This window comes from Salmo trutta, chromosome 2 (genome assembly GCF_901001165.1).
Source record: "Salmo trutta chromosome 2, fSalTru1.1, whole genome shotgun sequence".
NCBI lineage: Eukaryota > Metazoa > Chordata > Actinopteri > Salmoniformes > Salmonidae > Salmo > Salmo trutta.
Window position 1 is genome coordinate 2,133,041 of NC_042958.1, and position 22,675 is coordinate 2,155,715.

The 22,675-nt window shown below is 44.3% G+C and overlaps 1 protein-coding gene across 2 annotated transcripts in view; it reads right to left on the reverse strand.

Annotated features, from left to right (window-relative positions):
- Positions 1-4,506: 4,506 nt before the first annotated feature.
- Positions 4,507-22,675, reverse strand: part of dipk2ab (divergent protein kinase domain 2Ab) — a 78,423-nt gene continuing 60,254 nt past the window's right edge. For both annotated transcript variants that reach the window (XM_029691407.1, XM_029691417.1), the window contains one exon: positions 4,507-10,784. In XM_029691407.1, coding sequence (XP_029547267.1) covers positions 10,441-10,784 — 344 coding nt within the window. In that variant the 3' untranslated portion in view covers positions 4,507-10,440. The remainder of the gene's footprint in view (positions 10,785-22,675) is intronic.

The window sequence follows — 22,675 nt, forward strand, 5'->3', positions numbered from 1 at the left end:
TTCTTTCTCTATCCCCCCTCGCTCTCTCTCTATCCTCACGCTCTATTCTCTCTCCCACTCTCAGTTGGCCTAAATACGATATCTGCTCCTTGCCAGGCCCGGGTATATGACAGGCGAGGTTAAAGTCATGTAGAGATTTAGATAATAGGGTTGCAGAACCCTTAACAATGCGCCCCCTCCTCTCCTCTCCCCTCCCTCCCTCCCCTCCTCTCCTCTCCCCTCCCTCCGCTCCCCTCCCTCCCCTTCCCTCCTCTTCCCTCCCCTCCCCTCCTCTCCCCTCCTCTTCCCTCCCTCCCCTCCCCTCCCCTCCCTCACACCTCGGCTGATAAACTGCAGTCTGGGAGGATTTAAAATAGTCTGCTGCTGATCGCCAGTCAGATGACTTGACAGAAAGCACAAATCATAAAGCTCTATCTGTTTTGAACCGCCAGCGATTCCTCTTTCTCCGACAGCTGCATTAATATCGGACACACGTGTTGACGCTGCTGGGCTTGCAGAATGCAACATAAGCCTCTCATTATCCAATACTGAACACAACTATTCAAAAGCACAAAAATAAATAAATCTGGATTTTTACCTTGGTAATTGTGAAAGTAAAGTATTTTCACAACCAGAGTAGATATGTATTTCTAAAATATCAGCTTTGAAATGCAGTGATTTGTCTGGATGTTTTCCATCTTATAAAACAGAGAAGTTTGCGGTTGTTTTCTACGTGTAACCATCAGCCACTTTAGTCAAAATGTTTAAAAAAACAAACAATGAAACGATATTTCCAGATGTTTCTCTCAGACTAGGACGTAAACCTACCAACCTCCCTTCCCTACATTATTCCCTATCAATACAAACCCAGAGGAATGGGCTGAACTGGTCACATGTTTATTTAAACCAATGGGAACAGAGAGGACGCCCACAGAACACAAAATAAACGGTAATGGCAGGTAACCCAGCTAGCACCAACCCCAAGGGGTGTATTCATTTGTCGCACACCGTAGCAAAATGTTTTGCAATGAAAACTAGTTTCTGTTGGACCAAATTCAGGTAGGACCGTCTAATGTTTGGCTCCGTTAACTTCTGTTTGGTTTGGCAACCCAAGTAGAGTACCCCAGGTAGTCAACAAAAACACAAGGCTCCTTCATCACCTCACACACGTGTAGTACTGCACGTAGCGACAGATACTTGTTGTAGTGTACGTAGCGACAGATATGTGTAGTAGTGTACATAGCGACAGATACTTGTTGTAGTGTACATAGCGACAGATATGTGTAGTACTGTAGATATGTGTAGTACTGTAGATATGTGTAGTACTGTACATAGCGACAGATATGTGTAGTACTGTAGATGTGTAGTACTGTAGATATGTGTAGTACTGTACATAACGACAGATATGTGTAGTACTGTACATAGTGACAGATACGTGTAGTACTGTAGATGTGTAGTACTGTAGATATGTGTAGTACTGTACATAGTGACAGATACGTGTAGTACTGTAGATGTGTAGTACTGTAGATATGTGTAGTACTGTACATAGTGACAGATACGTGTAGTACTGTAGATACGTGTAGTAGTGTAGATATGTGTAGTACTGTACATAGTGACAGATACGTGTAGTAGTGTAGATACGTGTAGTACTGTACATAGCGACAGATACGTGTAGCAGTGTTGTGTTGTGAGAAACACACCCTGTAACTGCCATTGACAGTGTATGACACCACAAAAAAACAGCAACCGGGCGTGTCAAAGAAAGAAGGACAATTACAAAGAGTAAGAAGATAAGAGAGGGATGAGGTAAACAGAGAGACGGAGAGACACTTACGCAGTCATGAAGCTGCTGGCTGGAGCAGTAGTTAGTTCTACCCCAGGCTTTGATGTCAGTCGTTAGTTCTACCCCAGGCTTTGATGTCAGTCGTTGGTTCTACCCCAGGCTTTGATGTCAGTCGTTGGTTCTACCCCAGGCTTTGATGTCAGTCGTTGGTTCTACCCCAGGCTTTGATGTCAGTAGTTAGTTCTACCCCAGGCTGTGATGTCAGTAGTTAGTTCTACCCCAGGCTTTGATGTGAGTCATTGCTACCCTGTCCTTTAAGGCTTATTTTTGTAATATGAATCAATTTCTCATCCCCTGAGGAGAATCAATCTTCTATCTGCGCATCAAGGACAACGAAACCGTTTTACTTGATTGTTTTACTTGATGGGGCCACAGTGTCTCCTGACCCCTCCTGTCTCAGCCCCAGTATTTATGCTGCAGTAGTTTGTGTCGGGGGGCTAGGGTCAGTCTGTCACATCTGGAGTATTTCTCTTGTCTTTTCCGGTGTCCTGTGTGAATTTAAATATGCTCTCTCTAATTCTCTCTTTTTCTTTCTTTCTCTCTCTCGGAGGACCTGAGCCCTAGGACCATGCCTCAGGACTACCTGGCTTGATGACTCCTTGCTGTCCCCAGTTCACCTGGCCGTGCTGCTGCTCCAGTTCCAACTGTTCTGCCTGCAGCTATGGAACCCTGACCTGTTCACCGGGCGTGCTACCTGTCCCAGACCTGTTGTCCCAGACCTGCTGGAACCCTGACCTGTTCACCGGACGTGCTACCTGTCCCAGACCTGCTGTTTTCAACTCTCTAGAGACAGCAGGAGCGGTAGAGATACTCTCAAAGATCGGCTATGAAAAAGCCAACTGACACTTACTCTTGTGTTACTGACTTGTTGCACCCTCGACAACTTCTATGATTATTATTATTTGACCATGCTGGTCATTTATGAACATTTGAACATCTAGGCCATGTGCTGTTATAATCTCCACCCGGCACAGCCAGAAGAGGACTGGCCACCCCTCATAGCCTGGTTCCTCTCTAGGTTTCTTCCTAAGTTTGCGCCTTTCTAGGGAGTTTTTCCTAGCCACCGTGCTTCTACACCTGCAATGCTTGCTGTTTGTGGGTTTTAGGCTGGGTTTCTGTACAGCACTTTGTGATATCAGCTGATGTAAGAAGGGCTATATAAATACATTTGATTTGATTGGTTCTACCCCAGGCTTTGATGTCAGTAGTTGATTCTACCCCAGGCTTTGATGTCAGTAGTTAGTTCTACCCCAGGCTTTGATGTCAGTAGTTAGTTCTACCCCAGGCTTTGATATCAGTAGTTAGTTCTACCCCAGGCTTTGGTGTGCCGTTGGTTCCCCCCCAGGCTGTGATGTCAGTAGTTAGTTCCACCCCAGGCTGTGATGTCAGTAGTTAGTTCTACCCCAGGCTTTGATGTCAGTAGTTAGTTCTACCCCAGGCTTTGATGTGTCGTTAGTTCTACCCCAGGCTTTGATGTGTCGTTAGTTCTACCCCAGGCTTTGATATCAGTAGTTAGTTCTACACCAGGCTTTGATGTGTCGTTAGTTCTACCCCAGGCTTTGATGTGTCGTTAGTTCAACCCCAGGCTTTGATGTCAGTAGTTGGTTCTACCCCAGGCTGTGATGTTAGTAGTTAGTTACCCCAGGCTTTGATGTGAGTCGTTAGAGCCTGGGGTGGACCTAACGACTGACACTAAAGCCTGGAAGTTCCTGTGTTCTTTTGCCCGTCTTAATCTTTTCTTTTTATTGGCCAGTCTGAGATATGGCTCTTTCTTTGCAACTCTGCCTCGAAGGCCAGCATCCCGGAGTCGCCTCTTCACTGTTGACGTTGAGACTGGTGTTTTGCGGGTACTATTTAACGAAGCTGCCAGTTGAGGACTTGTGAGGTGTCTGTTTCTCAAACTAAACACTCTAATGTACTTGTCCTCTTGCTCAGTTGTGCACCGGGGCCTCCCACTCTTTCTATTCTGGTTAGAGCCAGTTTGCTCTGTTCTGTGAAGGGAGTAGTACACAGCGTTGTACGAGATCTTCAATTTCTTGGCAATTTCTCGCATGGAATAGCCTTCATTTCTCAGAACAAGAATAGACTGACGAGTTTCAGAAGAGAGTCCTTTGTTTCTTGCCATTTTGAGCCTGTAATCGAACCCATAAATGCTGATGCTCCAGTTTTATTGCTTCTTAATCAGAACAACAGTTGTCAGCTGTGCTAACATAATTGCAAAAGGGTTTTCTAATGATCAATTAGCCTTTTAAAATAATACAATTGGATTAGCTAACACAACGTGCCACTGGAACACAGGAGTGATGGTTGCTGATAATGGGCCTCTGTACGCCTATGTAGATATTCCATTTAAAGAAATCTGCCGTTTCCAGCTACAGCAGTGCTGGCTATGTTATGTGTGATGATTACGAGGAGCTATACAAATTAGACAGTCACAAGACGTGGACTTCATTTTGTAATTTTTTTTATTTAACCTTTATTTTACTAAATAAACAAATATGCCTATGGCACATCAAGGGAACTGTAGCCTACTGTTCAGATGGCTTAAATGGAAACTGACTGGACACTGACTGTAGGTCTATAACCTCTCACATAGCCTTAATATTAACTCCTGCAGAATGAAGCATTTCTTGCAGTAAAGGGGTACACCAAATGTAGGCAACATTATAACTCGGGAACAGGAGTGGAGAAATAAGATTTATTTCTTTCAGCATCTTGAGAGAATGCAAATGTGTAGTTAAAAGAAAATAGCACCTCTACAGACGGTCCCTAACTGTGGTTGAAATACTATCGGCTGTTATGATGTTGATAAAAACAGCACCTTTACAGACGGTCCCTATCTTTATCAGCATCGTAACAGCTGATAGTATTTTAACCACATAAAATATGCATCCAAGCTGACCTGAAATCTATCAGAAACATGTTGGGTTGTTTTCACAGCTTTCTATTTCCTTACAACCGGTCAAACTGATTTCATTTGGAAAGTTATTGCATTTTCACCCCGGTCCCTAAACATCTTTGCTCTGTGAAAGAAGAAGAGATGACAGAGAACTTTACCGACGTCAACTAAATGTACGCATTCATTCTATAGATTTATGACATTATTCAGGTGAGCAAAGGTTTATTTATTCTTCTAGGGCAACATATAATGACAGAAGAGAAGCTGCACGTATCTGATTTTAGACAAGTTGACAAATAGCCAAACAAAATGTCAAATTATAAGCAGAAACATTTTCTCTATTAGCGGGTTATGGTCGGGACACAGCGGGTTAGGGTCTGGACACAGCGGGTTAGGGTCGGGACACAGCGGGTTAGGGTCGGGACACAGCGGGTTAGGGTCTGGACACAGCGGGTTAGGGTCGGGACACAGCGGGTTAGGGTCGGGTGCGGGACACAGCGGGTTAGGGTCGGGACACAGCGGGTTAGGGTCGGGACACAGCGGGTTAGGGTCGGGACACAGCGGGTTAGGGTCGGGACACAGCGGGTTAGGGTCGGGACACAGCGGGTTAGGGTCGGGACACAGCGGGTTAGGGTCGGGACACAGCGGGTTAGGGTCGGGACACAGCGGGTTAGGGTCGGGACACAGCGGGTTAGGGTCGGGACACAGCGGGTTAGGGTCGGGTGAGTGTTAACAAAGTTGAGCCACACACAACTAGCACACACTCTTACAGATACACACAAAACAGAGTGAAAATACGATGGAGGCACAGAAAAAGGACTGCCGGGATGCGCTCACAGTCGGGCATAAGAGTGAGTGATGGAAATAAATAAATTAGTTTTGAGAAGTAATTTAGGCCAATCATAACCTGCAGTCAAAAACACCTGAAAACACCTGTAGTGACAACCTGAGTGAAGGTAATGACAGAGTCAGCGATTGACAGAAAAGTCAACAACACACCAGGTAAGTATATATATATATATATATATATTCATATATTTTAATATTTAAACCCACTAAAAAGTTGTAAATACAACTTTTGAATGAAAGGCACAGTAAAATCAGACACTGCTGATATAATACTCAAATGAAAAATTACAGTACAAAAGCGAACAGTTATTTACGCACATACAAATCCCTCCTCAAACAGCAGAACGAACCAATCACAGTCCTCCAGGCCAGGGAAACAGGAAACATTCCAAAACAAGCTATAAAACAATGTGTGTCCCAAATGGCACCCTATTCCCTATGTAGTGCACTACTTTAGTAGCCTAGCTAAACAAGCCTGATTCCCTAAATCGAGCACTACTATAGTAGCCTAGCTAAACAAGCCTGATTCCCTAAATAGAGCACTACTTTAGTAGCCTAGCTAAACCAGCCTGATTCCCTATATAGAACACTACTATAGTAGCCTAGCTAAACCAGCCTATTTCCATATGTAGTGCGCTACTTTTGACCAGAGCCCTATGGGTCGTAGCCTCATGAAACCAATAAAGTGAAACAGAATGTGAGCTCGCAAGATCAGGCTAGTTTAGCTAGGCTACTAAAGTAGTGCACTATATAGGGAATCAGGCCGGTTTAGCTAGGCTACTATAGTAGTGTTCTATATAGGGAATCAGGCTGGTTTAGCTAGGCTACTATAGTAGTGCTCTATATAGGGAATCAGGCTGGTTTAGCTAGGCTACTAAAGTAGTGCACTACATAGGAAACAGTACATGTACTGTATGGTGGATTGTATTGACTGTAAATTACTATCTGATTGTGTTTATAGACCTCTCAAATGGCACCCTATTCCCTATTTAGAGCCAGAGGGTTTTGGTCAAAAGTAGTGCACTATATAGGGAATAGGGTACCCTTTGGGGGGGACACTGTCTATATAGAATGTAGTGTACAGCACTGACTGTTGGACATTGTTTTTCTGTTCTCTAGCTCTGAGACAAAAGGACGTTGTTTTTCTGTTCCCCAGCTCTGAGACAAAAGGACGTTGTTTTTCTGTTCTCTAGCTCTGAGACAAAAGGACGTTGTTTTTCTGTTCTCTAGCTCTGAGACAAAAGGACGTTGTTTTTCTGTTCCCCAGCTCTGAGACAAAAGGACGTTGTTTTTCTGTTCTCTAGCTCTGAGACAAAAGGACGTTGTTTTTCTGTTCTCTAGCTCTGAGATGAAAGGACGTTGTTTTTCTGTTCTCTAGCTCTGAGACAAAAGGACGTTGTTTTTCTGTCCTCTAGCTCTGAGACAAAAGGACGTTGTTTTTCTGTCCTCTAGCTCTGAGACAAAAGGACGTTGTTTTTCTGTTCCCCAGCTCTGAGACAAAAGGACGTTGTTTTTCTGTCCCCTAGCTCTGAGACAAAAGGACGTTGTTTTTCTGTCCCCTAGCTCTGAGACAAAAGGACGTTGTTTTTCTGTTCCCCAGCTCTGAGACAAAAGGACGTTGTTTTTCTGTCCTCTAGCTCTGAGACAAAAGGACGTTGTTTTTCTGTTCCCCAGCTCTGAGACAAAAGGACGTTGTTTTTCTGTTCTCTAGCTCTGAGATGAAAGGACGCTGAGCTACAACAAACTTCTCACTATTCAAATTAACATACAGTACATTATGATTACTTGGGCTTTAATTTATTGGTCCACCAAGTGCAAAATCAACCCAAATGTGCTAATTTGTTGGAGATGAAAAATACAGCCCATTTAAAGCTTGATGGCTCAAAGTGACGCTGAACAGTGAGGAGGCAACGTTTAATACTGAACCCAAAACTCAGAGCTGTGAAATTACAACATGTGAGGAGCCAAATCTGGGTTGTTGAGGAAGTAGATAAAACGCACAGAACAAGACAGGATCAGCATTTCCCTTTTCAAACAGTCAGACATGGAGTCATTTATCAATTACAGCCTCTGTAGGTACTGCAGTCCATCTGCAACGGCAATGCGACATTCATACTGTGGCCCAAATCTTACGGTCTGTTTGAATACTTTGAAAATGCATCCATCCTTCCTTTATTTATCTCTTGAAGTTAATCACTGATTTAACACAGAGAAGGGAGCCTGGTTAACCCTGGGCTTAGTTGTGATTTAACACAGAGAAGGGAGCTTGGTTAACCCTGGGCTTAGTTGTGATTTAACACAGAGAAGGGAGCTTGGTTAACCCTGGGCTTAGTTGTGATTTAACACAGAAAAGGGAGCCTGGTTAACCCTGGGCTTAGTTGTGATTTAACACAGAGAAGGGAGCCTGGTTAACCCTGGGCTTAGTTGTGATTTAACACAGAGAAGGGAGCTTGGTTAACCCTGGGCTTAGTTGTGATTTAACACAGAGAAGGGAGCCTGGTTAACCCTGGGCTTAGTTGTGATTTAACACAGAGAAGGGAGCTTGGTTAACCCTGGGCTTAGTTGTGATTTAACACAGAGAAGGGAGCCTGGTTAACCCTGGGCTTAGTTGTGATTTAACACAGAGAAGGGAGCCTGGTTAACCCTGGGCTTAGTTGTGATTTAACACAGAGAAGGGAGCCTGGTTAACCCTGGGCTTAGTTGTGATTTAACACAGAGAAGGGAGCCTGGTTAACCCTGGGCTTAGTTGTGATTTAACACAGAGTAGGGAGCTTGGTTAACCCTGGGCTTAGTTGTGATTTAACACAGAGAAGGGAGCCTGGTTAACCCTGGGCTTAGTTGTGATTTAACACAGAGAAGGGAGCTTGGTTAACCCTGGGCTTAGTTGTGATTTAACACAGAGAAGGGAGCCTGGTTAACCCTGGGCTTAGTTGTGATTTAACACAGAGAAGGGAGCTTGGTTAACCCTGGGCTTAGTTGTGATTTAACACACAGAAGGGAGCCTGGTTAACCCTGGGCTTAGCTGTGATTTAACACAGAGAAGGGAGCTTGGTTAACCCTGGGCTTAGTTGTGATTTAACACACAGAAGGGAGCCTGGTTAACCCTGGGCTTAGTTGTGATTTAACACAGAGAAGGGAGCTTGGTTAACCCTGACCCTGGGCTTAGCTGTGATTTAACACAGAGAAGGGAGCCTGGTTAACCCTGGGCTTAGTTGTGATTTAACACAGAGAAGGGAGCTTGGTTAACCCTGGGCTTAGCTGTGATTTAACACAGAGAAGGGAGCTTGGTTAACCCTGGGCTTAGCTGTGATTTAACACAGAGAAGGGAGCTTGGTTAACCCTGGGCTTAGTTGTGATTTAACACAGAGAAGGGAGCTTGGTTAACCCTGGGCTTAGTTGTGATTTAACACACAGAAGGGAGCCTGGTTAACCCTGGGCTTAGTTGTGATTTAACACAGAGAAGGGAGCTTGGTTAACCCTGGGCTTAGTTGTGATTTAACACACAGAAGGGAGCCTGGTTAACCCTGGGCTTAGTTGTGATTTAACACAGAGAAGGGAGCTTGGTTAACCCTGGGCTTAGCTGTGATTTAACACAGAGAAGGGAGCTTGGTTAACCCTGGGCTTAGTTGTGATTTAACACAGAGAAGGGAGCTTGGTTAACCCTGGGCTTAGTTGTGATTTAACACACAGAAGGGAGCCTGGTTAACCCTGGGCTTAGTTGTGATTTAACACACAGAAGGGAGCCTGGTTAACCCTGGGCTTAGTTGTGATTTAACACAGAGAAGGGAGCTTGGTTAACCCTGGGCTTAGTTGTGATTTAACACAGAGAAGGGAGCTTGGTTAACCCTGGGCTTAAGTTGGATTCATACAAATCGTTCCTATGCAGATTGTGTTGCTAGACAGATGGAAGGTTCCTCTGGGCAGTCATACAGGATCAGAACAGCACTGTGTCATGGTACTGGGGGGTAGTTCAGTGTTCCATATAGCCTCTTTGGTATATATATATATACACACACACACACGTCATCTAATATCAGACACCACCACAGTCCTCACCACAGTCCTCACCACAGTCCTCACCACAGTCCTCATTGGCATCACTATCCTGGTACTTTTCTATTCCTCCCTCCCTATATAAAAACGTTGATTGCCAGACTTCAGGGGAACTGGAAATCAAGTGATCGATTAGAGTAGCAGGAAGTAAGGGCTTTTATAGCCAAGGGCTTTTTCCTTCCTCTGTTAACCCTGCGGTGCTCAGGTCTCTATGTGGGGAATCTAGCAGAGTTGAGCTAGTGACCGTCCTCCTGCCAGAACATACACACCACAGCAAAAATGTAATCATGCCCCCTGTTCTGATTCATATTCAATCAACCCCCCCCCCCCAAAAAAAAAAAATGATGGTTAAGATAAAATGTTAGCAAATACAAGAGTCCTGATGGATAAACAGAGAGGGTCTGGGCTTGGCGTAGGAGAGAAGTCATGTACAGTCTATGTTAACCTAACCCCGGGTTAAAGCTGCCCCTTAGTCGCTGATCCTCTTTCTCCTGGTCCTTCAGCTCAAAACCACTTCATTCTGACCAGCTACCACAGTCCGTTCAGTTTAAACATCTCCTCTGAAGCTGTCCTGGTTGGTTTCTACCAGGAGAGGAGAGGACCGATCAAAGCTTCTGCCGCCGTGTGACCAGTGGGGTGGAGATCTCCTGGACTTGAAGTGAGACGAGGAGGAGTGTCAAGGTTCAAAAAGGTCATGGTCAAGTTCCCGGGGACAAGGTCAGGGGGAGGGGGGGGGGGGGGGGTCAAACCCCAAACCTAACCCCGATCAACCGCCCGGCCCGAGATGCAGGCCACCGCTAACCGCCAGCTCTGTTCATTACCTCGCCGTGGCGGAGGCGGCGGCCACTAGCTGGGTGAGGTAGTCTCTCAGCTCCTTGGCGGCTGTGAAGCGTCCGTAGCGTTTTTTAGGGTTGGTGCATTCATCCAACAGAGCTTCCAGTTGGCCGTCTTTGGCTACGTGGGCGGGGGGGTCGTGGAGCAGCCCGCCGGTGGTCCCTCGCCACGTGGCATAACGCGACAGCAGGTTCTGACACACAGCGTAGTAGTTGTGGTCCACGGTGACGCGGTTACACAGAGACTCCTTGGAGAAGGACAGGCAGGCCTCTTTGTCACAGTCCTCGAAGCGACTCTCGTACCACACGTCGTAGTTCTCTGGTTTATCTGGAGAGAGAGAGAGAGAGAAATGTGAGACAGGTAGACAGACAGACGGACAGGTGTCACCCATGGTCGTTCTCTGGAGGGAGAGAGGTGAGACACGGTCGTTCTCTGGAGGGAGAGAGGTGAGACACGGTCATTCTCTGGAGGGAGAGAGGTGAGACATGGTCGTTCTCTGGAGGGAGAGAGGTGAGAGAGGTGAGACACGTTCGTTCTCTGGAGGGAGAGAGGTGAGACATGGTCGTTCTCAGGAGGAAGAGAGAAGAGACACGGTCACTTTACCGCTGTAGCTCGGTCACTTTCCACCCAAGATGCAGAAGGCCCGACAGGCAGAAACGCTGGATTGAGACGCAGCACATGCACAAAAATATTTCTAGCTTCAACTGACTGAATTTGATGGGGATTTTTTTGGGACGACTTAAGTATTAAAACGTACTGTTAGATTATTATACGACTACTATGAGTAGGTATTATCTTTAGAGTTACTGATCTAGTTAATGTGTTTTGAGTTACTCAGGTGGTGAATTAGCACCAAATAAATTAGCCTATGATATTAGCGCACATAAAGATGCAGGCAAATGTATCTCAATTGAGCAAAAAAAACAAAAAACAAAAAAAACAACATTTTAAATATAATTTCCACAGTAATGACAAATCACTGGATTATTACGTCTCCTGAGTGACACAGCGGTCTAAGACACTGCATCTTAGTGCTTGAGGCGTCACTACAGACACCCTGGTTCAAATCCAGGCTGTATCACATCCGGCCGTGCCTGGGAGTCCCACAAGGTGGCCCAGCGTCTTCTGGGTCAATAGCGTATTCCGCTTTCTAATAAAGCTGTGAATGACCTTAAAAAGATGAAAGGCATAGAAAAATGTTGGTAACGTTCGTGACACCAAATCGTGGGCTGGAGCCCATAAACTGGAAAAACTTTGTGGCAATAGTGCCACCAGAGGGGAAATGTTAAGTCTCAAGTCCTGATACGGGAATGTCGTCCGTATAGAAACGTTAAGATTGTAGAGGACCAAGATGAGAAGAATGTTAGCTCGGCCAAACGCAGGCTATTGTGAAACCCGCTATTCAGGTAGGATGCTTTTGCATTTGTTTCTCCCCCTTCTCGTATTTATAATTATTTGTTTTATCATTATTGATATTTGTCTTTTTAATCGTTTGCTGCGTATGTAGTTTAAGAAAGGTTATAAGTAAACCTGTTGTAAAATCAATATCATTAGGCCATTGCTGTCATTTGTTGGGCACTCGGTCATTTCTGCATTATAGCTGGTTCCAAACTTCTGTCAAGGTTTAAACCAGTTCAGAAGTGTTTTGTTTCATTCTGTTGAACCATTTTCTTCGGGCGAAATAAAGTTCCAACCGTAATGTGTTTGCTGTTGTTTTTTCCCTATAAACAATGGCTCGACTTACTTTTAATATTATTACCTTAATAAAAGTTAATACATTTTTGTGAAGGTTTGGTGTGTTGTGGCTATTAATCTATTTTACTGCAGGCCAATGGTACGAAGGCAGCGCACCCCTGGCGTTCCAGCCGGCTCTGACAGTTGGACTTGAGGAAGAATGTTTCAGCTCTACCAGAGTTATTTCTAACAATATGATGCTTATATATATACAAAAATATTCTTATTGAAAACTAACGAATTCGCCTCCTTCTGTACTGAAAATAAATTCCTTTCGGTGTCGGAGTATTGCCGCGGGCATATCTCGCTCTCTCTCTCTCTCTCTCTGTCTCTCTAAGCCTAAGCTTCACACACACACATATATATATATATATTTGTTGATATTAATATCATACAGTAGTCACCTAAGCCTATAGGCCTATGCATGCAATGTCCTGATACACTTAGTGCTCAAATCTCTTGACAGCTGAACTGTGAGGTGGACAAATATCATTTTAGGAAAGTAAAAGAAAAAAATCAATAACAACAACAGGCTATGAAGATTTGAATATTGTACACATTGAAACAGCAGGAATAGTGTTTTTTTGTAATTAGTTATAGGCTGTTTAAGGACTCGTAAATGTAACTCATTTTTCCAATATTCCTCGTTGCAGGGGGGGGGGGGGGGGGGGGGGGGGGGGGGGGGGGGGGGGGGGGGGGGGGGGTGGACGGTCTCAATGGGGTTACACACCCAATGAATACGGATGACCGGGGTCATATCTCAAAATGTCAGATAAATTAAAATCATAATAATATGACTAGGAATAAAAAAATGTGAAAGAGGGAGTGAGTCCATTACATTTCAACAGCAGTAAATGTATAATTAATATTCTTATCATTGTTTCAGATCAGATCCTCTTCCAATAAGCTGGAATTGATCTAGATTCTGGGAACAAACACCCGTCTACCATGGGACCATCCTGGCAGCTTCAAGCAGGGTGTTTCAAAATGGCTGCTAGATGAGTCTATTTTTTTAAATACATTTTCAAAATTGGCATGATGTGTAGTAGGAAAATAATCAACATGAAAAATCTTACACGACCAGGCCCTTAAAGGAGATTACTGAGAGTGTCTGTGACATCAGAAGCAAATATAGAAATGTATTTGGGATAGATTACAACCAGTAAACAAACTCATTAAACATTTAATCTGGCAAAAATAGAACAACCACTTTCCTGTTTTATGGAACCAATCAACATTTGGACACTTTCCTATCGCCATCATCAGTGCACGTTATATTTCACTCTCTGTTTAGGGAGGTTTATAGAGGACAACACTCTCTGTTTAGGCAGGTTTATAGAGGACAACACACTCTGTTTAGGGAGGTTTATAGAGGACAACACTCTCTGTTTAGGGAGGTTTATAGAGGACAACACTCTCTGTTTAGGGAGGTTTATAGAGGACAACACACTCTGTTTAGGGAGGTTTATAGAGGACAACACTCTCTGTTTAGGGAGGTTTATAGAGGACAACACTCTCTGTTTAGGCAGGTTTATAGAGGACAACACTCTCTGTTTAGGGAGGTTTATAGAGGACAACACTCTCTGTTTAGGGAGGTTTATAGAGGACAACACACTCTGTTTAGGCAGGTTTATAGAGTGGAAAGCAGATCTCTCATGATAATGAAGCAGTTGGAGACCAATAGTTGGAAAGGAGGATGATCCCTGAGGATTCAATCATCATCAGGGGATCAGCCGTTCTAATGCAGTGGTCCTACGGCCCTGTCAGAACGACTCACCTGACGACACACACACGTTATGTTATTCTATCCTTGTTGGGACCTCAAATGAACATTTCCATTCAGAATCCTATTTTCCTTAACCCTTAGCATAACCTTAACCCTAACTAACCGCTTACCCTAATTGTAACCCTAAAACTAACCGTTAAGCTTAAAAATAGCCTTTGTCCTCATGGGGGACTTAAGGTCCTTTAGGATAGAAAAACCAACCAACACACACACACACACACACACACACACACACACACACACACACACACACACACACACACACTGCCCCGCCAGCTAGCTAGGGTCCCATCTGCAGCCCCCTGTTGCAGATGGGCCGGGCCCTTTCAGTTCAATCAGGGTTTTTGACAAAGACAGATTAAGACTGAGCCAGAAATACACATGCTCATGGTGAGGACAATTACATTTAAAAAGTTTCAGAAGAATCAAACATCATGGCCAACTGACAGCATCGGGAGAAGGACACAACAATACATATATGAATGGTAACAGACGTCGTAGAGGTGCAGTGAAACATGTTGTTTTTACAGGGTCGGCCATAGTAGTACAGCTCTTATGGAGTACATTAGGGTTAAGTGCCTTGCTCAAGGGCACAGACAGATTATTTTGACCTTGTCGGCTCGGGTATACGAGCCCAGCGGCCTTTCGGTTACTGGCTCAACGCTCAAACCACTAGACAATATTTTTTAAATTTTTTTTATGAAGCCCGATGACTGAGGTGGTGTACTCCTCAATGCCGTTGGATGAAAACACGGAATGTAATCTAGTCTGTGCTAAAAAAAAAACAGTTCTGTAGCTTAGCATCCGCGTCAACTGACCACTTCCGTATTGAGCGAGTCACTGGTACTTCCTATTTGGCGAGGGAGAGCTTTGTGAGCATCTCTGTGTGTGGAGTAAAGATGGTCTAGAGATTTTTTTTCTTCGCCCTCTTGTTGCACCCCTCTTGTTGCACCCCTCTTGTTGCACCCCTCTTGTTGCACCCCTCTTGTTGCACCCCTCTTGTTGCCACCCCTCTTGTTGCCACCCCTCTTGTTGCACCCCTCTTGTTGCACCCCTCTTGTTGCACCCCTCTTGTTGCCACCCTCTTGTTGCACCCCTCTTGTTGCACCCCTCTTGTTGCACCCCTCTTGTTGCACCCCTCTTGTTTGCACCCCTCTTGTTGCCACCCCTCTTGTTGCACCCCTCTTGTTGCCACCCCTCTTGTTGCATGCTTTTTTAAAATGAGGAATCATTTGGTTTCCTGGATCTTTTCACAGCATTATTAGGCTGCGTTGAGACACATTTAGCAACGAGCCGAGCCGAGCCCAGTTAAACCCTACCATTGTGTCGCTGAGTTGTCATAATGCTTCAACATATGTACATTACACCAGGGGGTGTTGGAAGAAACAATGTAAGTAACCTAATTTATGTCCCTCTAACTGCCCTGAATGCCTCTGCTGATTCCACAGCTATTGTATACTGTAATTATGTGCCTATGAACCAGAGTTATACTGTTCCAACTGAGGCGGTGTGCCCTAGGAGGAAGTCCACTGTGTGCAGCTCAACCTGCACTATCAACTCAAACATAAATAACATGAGCATGTCTACTTCTGCTAAGCTTCTCAGTAAAGCAATGAAAACAATCAAGCACCCTAGAAAAGTGTTAAAAATAGCCCACGTTAACATATGTAGCTTAAGAAACAAGGTTCATGAAAATCAATAATTTGCTAGTAACAGATGACATTCATATTCTGACAATCTCTGAAATTATTTTTTAGATAATACCTTCGATGATACAGCAGTAGCAATACATGTTTATAACATTTACAAAAAAGACAGAAAAGCCAAAAGGTGGAGGTGCTGCTGTTTATATTCAGAACCACAATCTGGGGAATGTGCCTTTAAACAGCTTGGAAAATTCCAGAAAATGATGCCATGGCTTTAGAAGCTTCTGATTGGCTAAATTACATAATTTGAGTCAATTGGAGGTGTACCTGTGGATTTATTTCAAGGCCTACCTTCAAACTCTGTGCCTCTTTGCTTGACATCATGGGAAAATCAAAAGAAATCAGCCAAGACCTCCACAAGTCTGGTTCATCCTTGTGAGCAATTTCCAAACGCCTGAAGGTACCACGTTCATCTGTACAAACAATAGTACGCAAGTATAAACACCATGGGACCACGCAGCCGTCATACCGCTCAGGAAGGAGACACGTTCTGTCCCCTAGAGATGAACGTACTTTGGTGCGAAAAGTGAAAATCAATCCCAGAACAACAGCAAAGGACCTTGTGAAGATGCTGGAGGAAACAGGTACAAAAGTATCTATATCCACAGTAAAACGAGTCCTATATCGACATAACCTGAAAGGCCCTCAGCAAGAAAGAATCCACTGCTCCAAAACCGCCATAAAAAAGCCAGACTACGGTTTGCAACTGCACATGGGGACAAAGATCGTACATTTTGGAGAAATGTCCTCTGGTCTGATGAAATAAAAATAGAACCATTTGTTCATAATGACCATCGTTATGTTTGGTGGAAAAAGTGGGAGGCTCACGTCTCCTTCCTGAGCGGTATGACGGCTGCATGGTCCCATGGTCTTTTTTTGCACTTTTGGTTAGAGCCTGTAAGTAAGCATTTCACTGCAAGGTCTACTACACCTGTTGTATTCGGCGCACGTGACAAATAAACTTTGATTTGATTTATACTTGCATACTATTGTTTGTACAGATGAACGTGGTACCTTCAGGCATTTGGAAATTGCTCCTAAGGATGAACCAGACTTGTGGAGGTCTACAATTTTTTTTCTGAGGTCTTGCACTGAGTTTGAAGGTAGGCCTTGAAATACATCCACAGGTACACCCCCAATTGACTCAAATGATGCCAATTTGCCTATCAGAAGCTTCTAAAGCCCTGACATAATTTTCTGGAATTTTCCAAGCTGTTTACAAGGCACAGTCAACTTAGTGTATGGAAACTTCTGACCCAATGGAATTGTGATACAGTGAATTGTAAGTGAAATAATCTATGCACAAAGTAGATGTCCTAACCGACTTGCCAAAACTATAGTTTATTAACAAGAAATGTGTGGAGTGGTTGAAAAACTAGTTTTAATGACGCCAACCTAAGTGGAATGTAAACTTCTGACTTCAACTGTACGTGGATTTTGCATGGTCGATATATGATAGCAACGTGTTGTGAAGAGTGTTATGTAATGTAATATTTAAAATGGTATAAAACTGATAATGTTGCTGGATCCACTATTCATATTATCAAGCATGGTGGTGGCTGCATCATGTTATGGGTATGCTTGTCATCTACAAGGACTAAGGAGCTTTTTAGGATAAAAAATAAACTGAACAGTTAAGCACAGGCACAAATAAAGGACTTTGTTGCTTCTTTCTCTGAAACTCCAAAAAAAGGCCGTCATTGTAAAATAAGAATTTGTTCTTAAGTGACTTGCCTAGTTAAATAAAGGTAAAATACATATTTTATTTTATTTTTTTTAAATGTAAAAGTGTTCCAATCACCTTCCTTCCCAACCAGAGGCTGGAAACAAAGCAGATTATTTCCAATTCAAATTCCTCCTGGATCTCTGGTTGACAGTGTGGTTAGTGACGTTTTTTCCTCCTACCCTGATATCAGGCACCTCCACGTAAAGATGGTTCGATATTCTCCCCTTCACTTTCCGTCTCGTTTCACCCTGAGGACGCCGTCTCGTTTCACCCTGAGGACGCCATCGGGTCAAATACACAGAATACTTATGCAGTTACATTTTTTACCAGACCAGCTTCGAAAAATAAAAAACGGTAGTGTTGTGTGCTTTTGTTTTCCAAAAAGCCAACGGGACAAATGTCTCCTACTGTTATGCTAAATAATAAAAGGTCAATATCCACCTAACCATGTACACTATAATCAGCATTATTACTATTAGCTAGACTGAACCTACTACACGGAGATGGTGTGATTGTGGCAGGAAACCAGATACCTGCTGAAGCCTTTTGCATGATGGAATTTGAAGTCAAATTAGCCTGTATTTACATAAACCTGAGGTAAAATCTTGTCTAAGTGTCTTTCAGTCTCTGGTTGTTCTTAAATGGAGTGTATATATATATATTTACACATGTTAAGTTTGCTGAAAATAAATGCAGTTGACAGTGAGAGGGTGTTTTTTTGTTTTGTTTGCTGAGTTTATGTCTATCTATAGTATCTATCTATCTACAGTATCTATCTATCTACAGTATCTATCTATCTACAGTATCTATAGTATCTATATATATACACTGCTCAAAAAAATAAAGGGAACACTTAAACAACACAATGTAACTCCAAGTCAATCACACTTCTGTGAAATCAAACTGTCCACTTAGGAAGCAACACTGATTAACAATAAATTTCACATGCTGTTGTGCAAATGGAATAGACAACAGGTGGAAATTATAGGCAATAAGCAAGACACCCCCAATAAAGGAGTGGTTCAGCAGGTGGGGACCACAGACCACTTCTCAGTTCCTATGCTTCCTGGCTGATGTTTTGGTCACTTTTGAATGCTGGCGGTGCTTTCACTCTAGTGGTAGCATGAGACGGAGTCTACAACCCACACAAGTGGCTCAGGTAGTGCAGCTCATCCAGGATGGCACATCAATGCGAGCTGTGGCAAGAAGGTTTGCTGTGTCTGTCAGCGTAGTGTCTAGAGCATGGAGGCACTACCAGGAGACAGGCCAGTACATCAAGAGACGTGGAGGAGGCCGTAGGAGGGCAACAACCCAGCAGCAGGACCGCTACCTCCGCCTTTGTGCAAGGAGGAGCAGGAGGAGCACTGCCAGAGCCCTGCAAAATGACCTCCAGCAGGCCACAAATGTGCACGTGTCTGCTCAAGCGGTCAGAAACAGACTCCATGAGGGTGGTATGAGGGCCCGACGTCTACAGGTGGGGGTTGTGCTTACAGCCCAACACCGTGCAGGACGTTTGGCATTTGCCAGAGAACACCAAGATTGGCAAATTCGCCACTGGCGCCCTGTGCTCTTCACAGATGAAAGCAGGTTCACACTGAGCACGTGACAGACGTGACAGAGTCTGGAGACGCCGTGGAGAACGTTCTGCTGCCTGCAACATCCTCCAGCATGACCGGTTTGGCGGTGGGTCAGTCATGGTGTGGGGTGGCATTTCTTTGGGGGGCCGCACAGCCCTCCATGTGCTCGCCAGAGGTAGCCTGACTGCCATTAGGTACCGAGATGAGATCCTCAGACCCCTTGTGAGACCATATGCTGGTGCGGTTGGCCCTGGGTTCCTCCTAATGCAAGACAATGCTAGACCTCATATGGCTGGAGTGTGTCAGCAGTTCCTGCAAGAGGAAGGCATTGATGCTATGGAATGGCCCGCCCGTTCCCCAGACCTGAATCCAATTGAGCACATCTGGGACATCATGTCTTGCTCCATCCACCAACGCCACGTTGCACCACAGACTGTCCAGGAGTTGGCGGATGCTTTAGTCCAGGTCTGGGAGGAGATCCCTCAGGAGACCATCCGCCACCTCATCAGGAGCATGCCCAGGCGTTGTAGGGAGGTCATACAGGCACGTGGAGGCCACACACACTACTGAGCCTCATTTTGACTTGTTTTAAGGACATTACATCAAAGTTGGATCAGCCTGTAGTGTGGTTTTCCACTTTAATTTTGAGTGTGACTCCAAATCCAGACCTCCATGGGTTGATAAATTGGATTTCCATTGATTATTTTTGTGTGATTTTGTTGTCAGCACATTCAACTATGTAAAGAAAAAAGTATTTAATAAGATTATTTCTTTCATTCAGATCTATGATGTGTTGTTTAAGTATTTCTTTCATTCAGATCTATGATGTGTTGTTTTATTTTTTTGAGCAGTGTGTGTATAGATAGATAGATAGATAGATAGGATAGAAACTCAGTAAACAAAACAAAAAAACACCCTCTCACTGTCAACTGCGTTTATTTTCAGCAAACTTAACATGTGTAAATATTTGTATGAACATAACAAGATTCAACAACTGAGACATAAACTGAACAAGTTCCACAGACAGAGATAAGTTCCACAGATAAGGTAGGGGTGGTTTACAGAAGATAGCAAGCACAATTTTGGTAAAGGACCAAGTCCATATTATGGCAAGAACAGTTAAAAGAAGCAAAGAGAAGCGACAGTCCGACAATCATTACTTTAAGACATGAAGGTCAGTCAATCCGGAAAATTTCAAGAACTTTGAAAGTTTCTTCAAGTGCAGTGGCAAAAACCATCAAGAGCTATAATGAAAGTGGCTCTCATTAGGGCCGCCACAGGAAAGGGAGACGCAGAGTGACCTCTGCTGCAGAGGATAAGTTCATTAGAGTTAACTGCACCTCAGATTGCAGCACAAATAAATGCTTCACAGAGTTCAAGTAACAGACACATCTCAACATCAACTGTTCAGAGGAGACTGTGTGAATCAGGCCTTCATGGTCAAATTGCTGCAAAGAAACCACTACTAAAGGACACCAATAAGAAGAGACTTGCTTGGACCAAGAAACATGACCCATGGACATTAGACCGGTGGAAATCTGTCCTTTGCTCTGATGAGCCAAATTTGAGATTTTTGGTTCCAACCTCCGTGTCTTTGTGAGATGCAGAGTAGGTGAACGGATGATCTCCGCATGTGTGGTTCCCACCGTGAAGCATGGAAGAGGAGGTGTGATGGTGTGGGGGTGCTTTGCTGATGACACTGTCTGAGATTTATTTAAAATTCAAGGCACACTTAACCAGCATGGCTACCACAGCATTCTGCAGCGATACGCCATCCCATCTGGTTTGCGCTTAGTGGCACTATCATTTGTTTTTCAACAGGACAATGACCCAACACACCTCCAGGCTGTGTAAGGGCTATTTTACCAAGAAGTAGAGATATGGAGTGCTGCATCAGATGACCTGGCCTCCACAATTACCCAACCTCAACCCAATTGAGATGGTTTGGAATGTGTTGGAACGCAGAGTGAAGGAAAAGCAGCCAACAAGTGCTCAGCATATGTGGGAACTCCTTCAAGAATGTTGGAAAACCATTCCAGGTGAAGCTGGTTGAGAGAATGCAAACGCATGTGCAAAGCTTACATAAAAGGCAAAATACCATGGCATTTGGCATCATGCGGCAGGGACTGGAAGACTAATGATTATCGAGTCAACGATGAACGGAGAAAAATACAGAGAGATCCATGACGAAAACCTGCTACAGAGCACTCTGGACCTCAGACTGGGGCGAGGGTTCACCTTCCAATAGGAAAAAAGACCCTAAGCACACAGCCATGATAACGCAGTAGTGGCTTCGGGACAAGTCTCTGAAAGTCCTTGAGTGGCCCAGCCAGAGCCCAGGCTCCGCAGAGAAGAATGGTAGAAACTCATACCCAAGAAGACTCTATGCTGTAATCGCTGCCAAAGGTGCTTTAATAAAGTACTGAGTAAATGGTCTGAATACTTATGTAAATGTGATATTTTTTTTCCCTTTTTTGAAAATGTTAAATTAGCAAAAATGTAAAAAATATTAAACTGTTTTTGCTTTGTCATTATGGGGTATGGTGTGTCGATTGATGAGGTGAAAAAAACAATTTAATCATTTTTAGAATGAGGCTGTAATGTAACAAAATGTGGACAAAGTCAAGGGGTCTTCCTGGGTCTGAATACTTACAGAATGCACTGTATAAGCTACATTGTGCACACACACACACACACACACACACACACACACACACACACACACACACACACACACACACACACACACACACACACGGTGAGTGTCCATCTGCTCTTTTGTGGTGACAGGCCTTGTACTTTGGCCAGCATTTTATCTCAGTGTGTGTTTGTCACGATCCATCCCCATCTCTCTCTCTCCCACGCAGACACACACACACACGCACACACACAATCTGTCACAAGGCACAGTGGTGGTACCAGTCCCCCACAGACAGTGGTTTTATCATTTTAATAGGATTTCTACAGGGGGACACATTTAAAGCCCTTTTCCCACCCTCTGCTGCAGTGCTGGGGAGGTGTGTGTGTGTGTGTGTGTGTGTGTAGACAGGGCGTTAGAGGGTAAACTAGTGGCATGGCTTCTGCATGGACAAGATATGAACGTTTGTTCCACTTTTGATTCATCTATTGCCGTTATCACTTTTTGAAGGACAGACCTGGGGGCAAAAGTTAGTTAGCAGGTCACCTCAATCTAGTTACATCTGTGCATCGCTTCCGTTGTAACGGGACATGTTGGACATGAAGCCCAAGCAGAACCTTTCCATAGGTACCATCACGGGCCCCTAATCTCTCGTGGATACTATTACCCTTATACATCTGTCACGACTGACTGGGGAATACGTGAGATAGCACACAGCGTTAGTTCAGGTGGGGGAGGGGGGGGGCATTCAATGGTTATTAGGATGTATCACAAAGCCGTCGCTTCAACTTAGAGAGGGGAGGGGAGAGAGAGAGTACTCCTTTTTCGAGAGGGTGGAGACTCCATTTAGACTACCACGTACGGTCTAGTATCTGACCCAATTCACGATTTGAGTTGTGGGTTAAAACAGAGATGATAAATCACCCTGATCCTCTCCCAGCACAAACCTAGACCAGAGACACTACTGAGTACCAGAGAATAGGTGGAGGACAGGTGGAGGACAGGTGGAGGACAGGTGGAGGATAGGTGACTGAGTACCAGAGGATAGGTG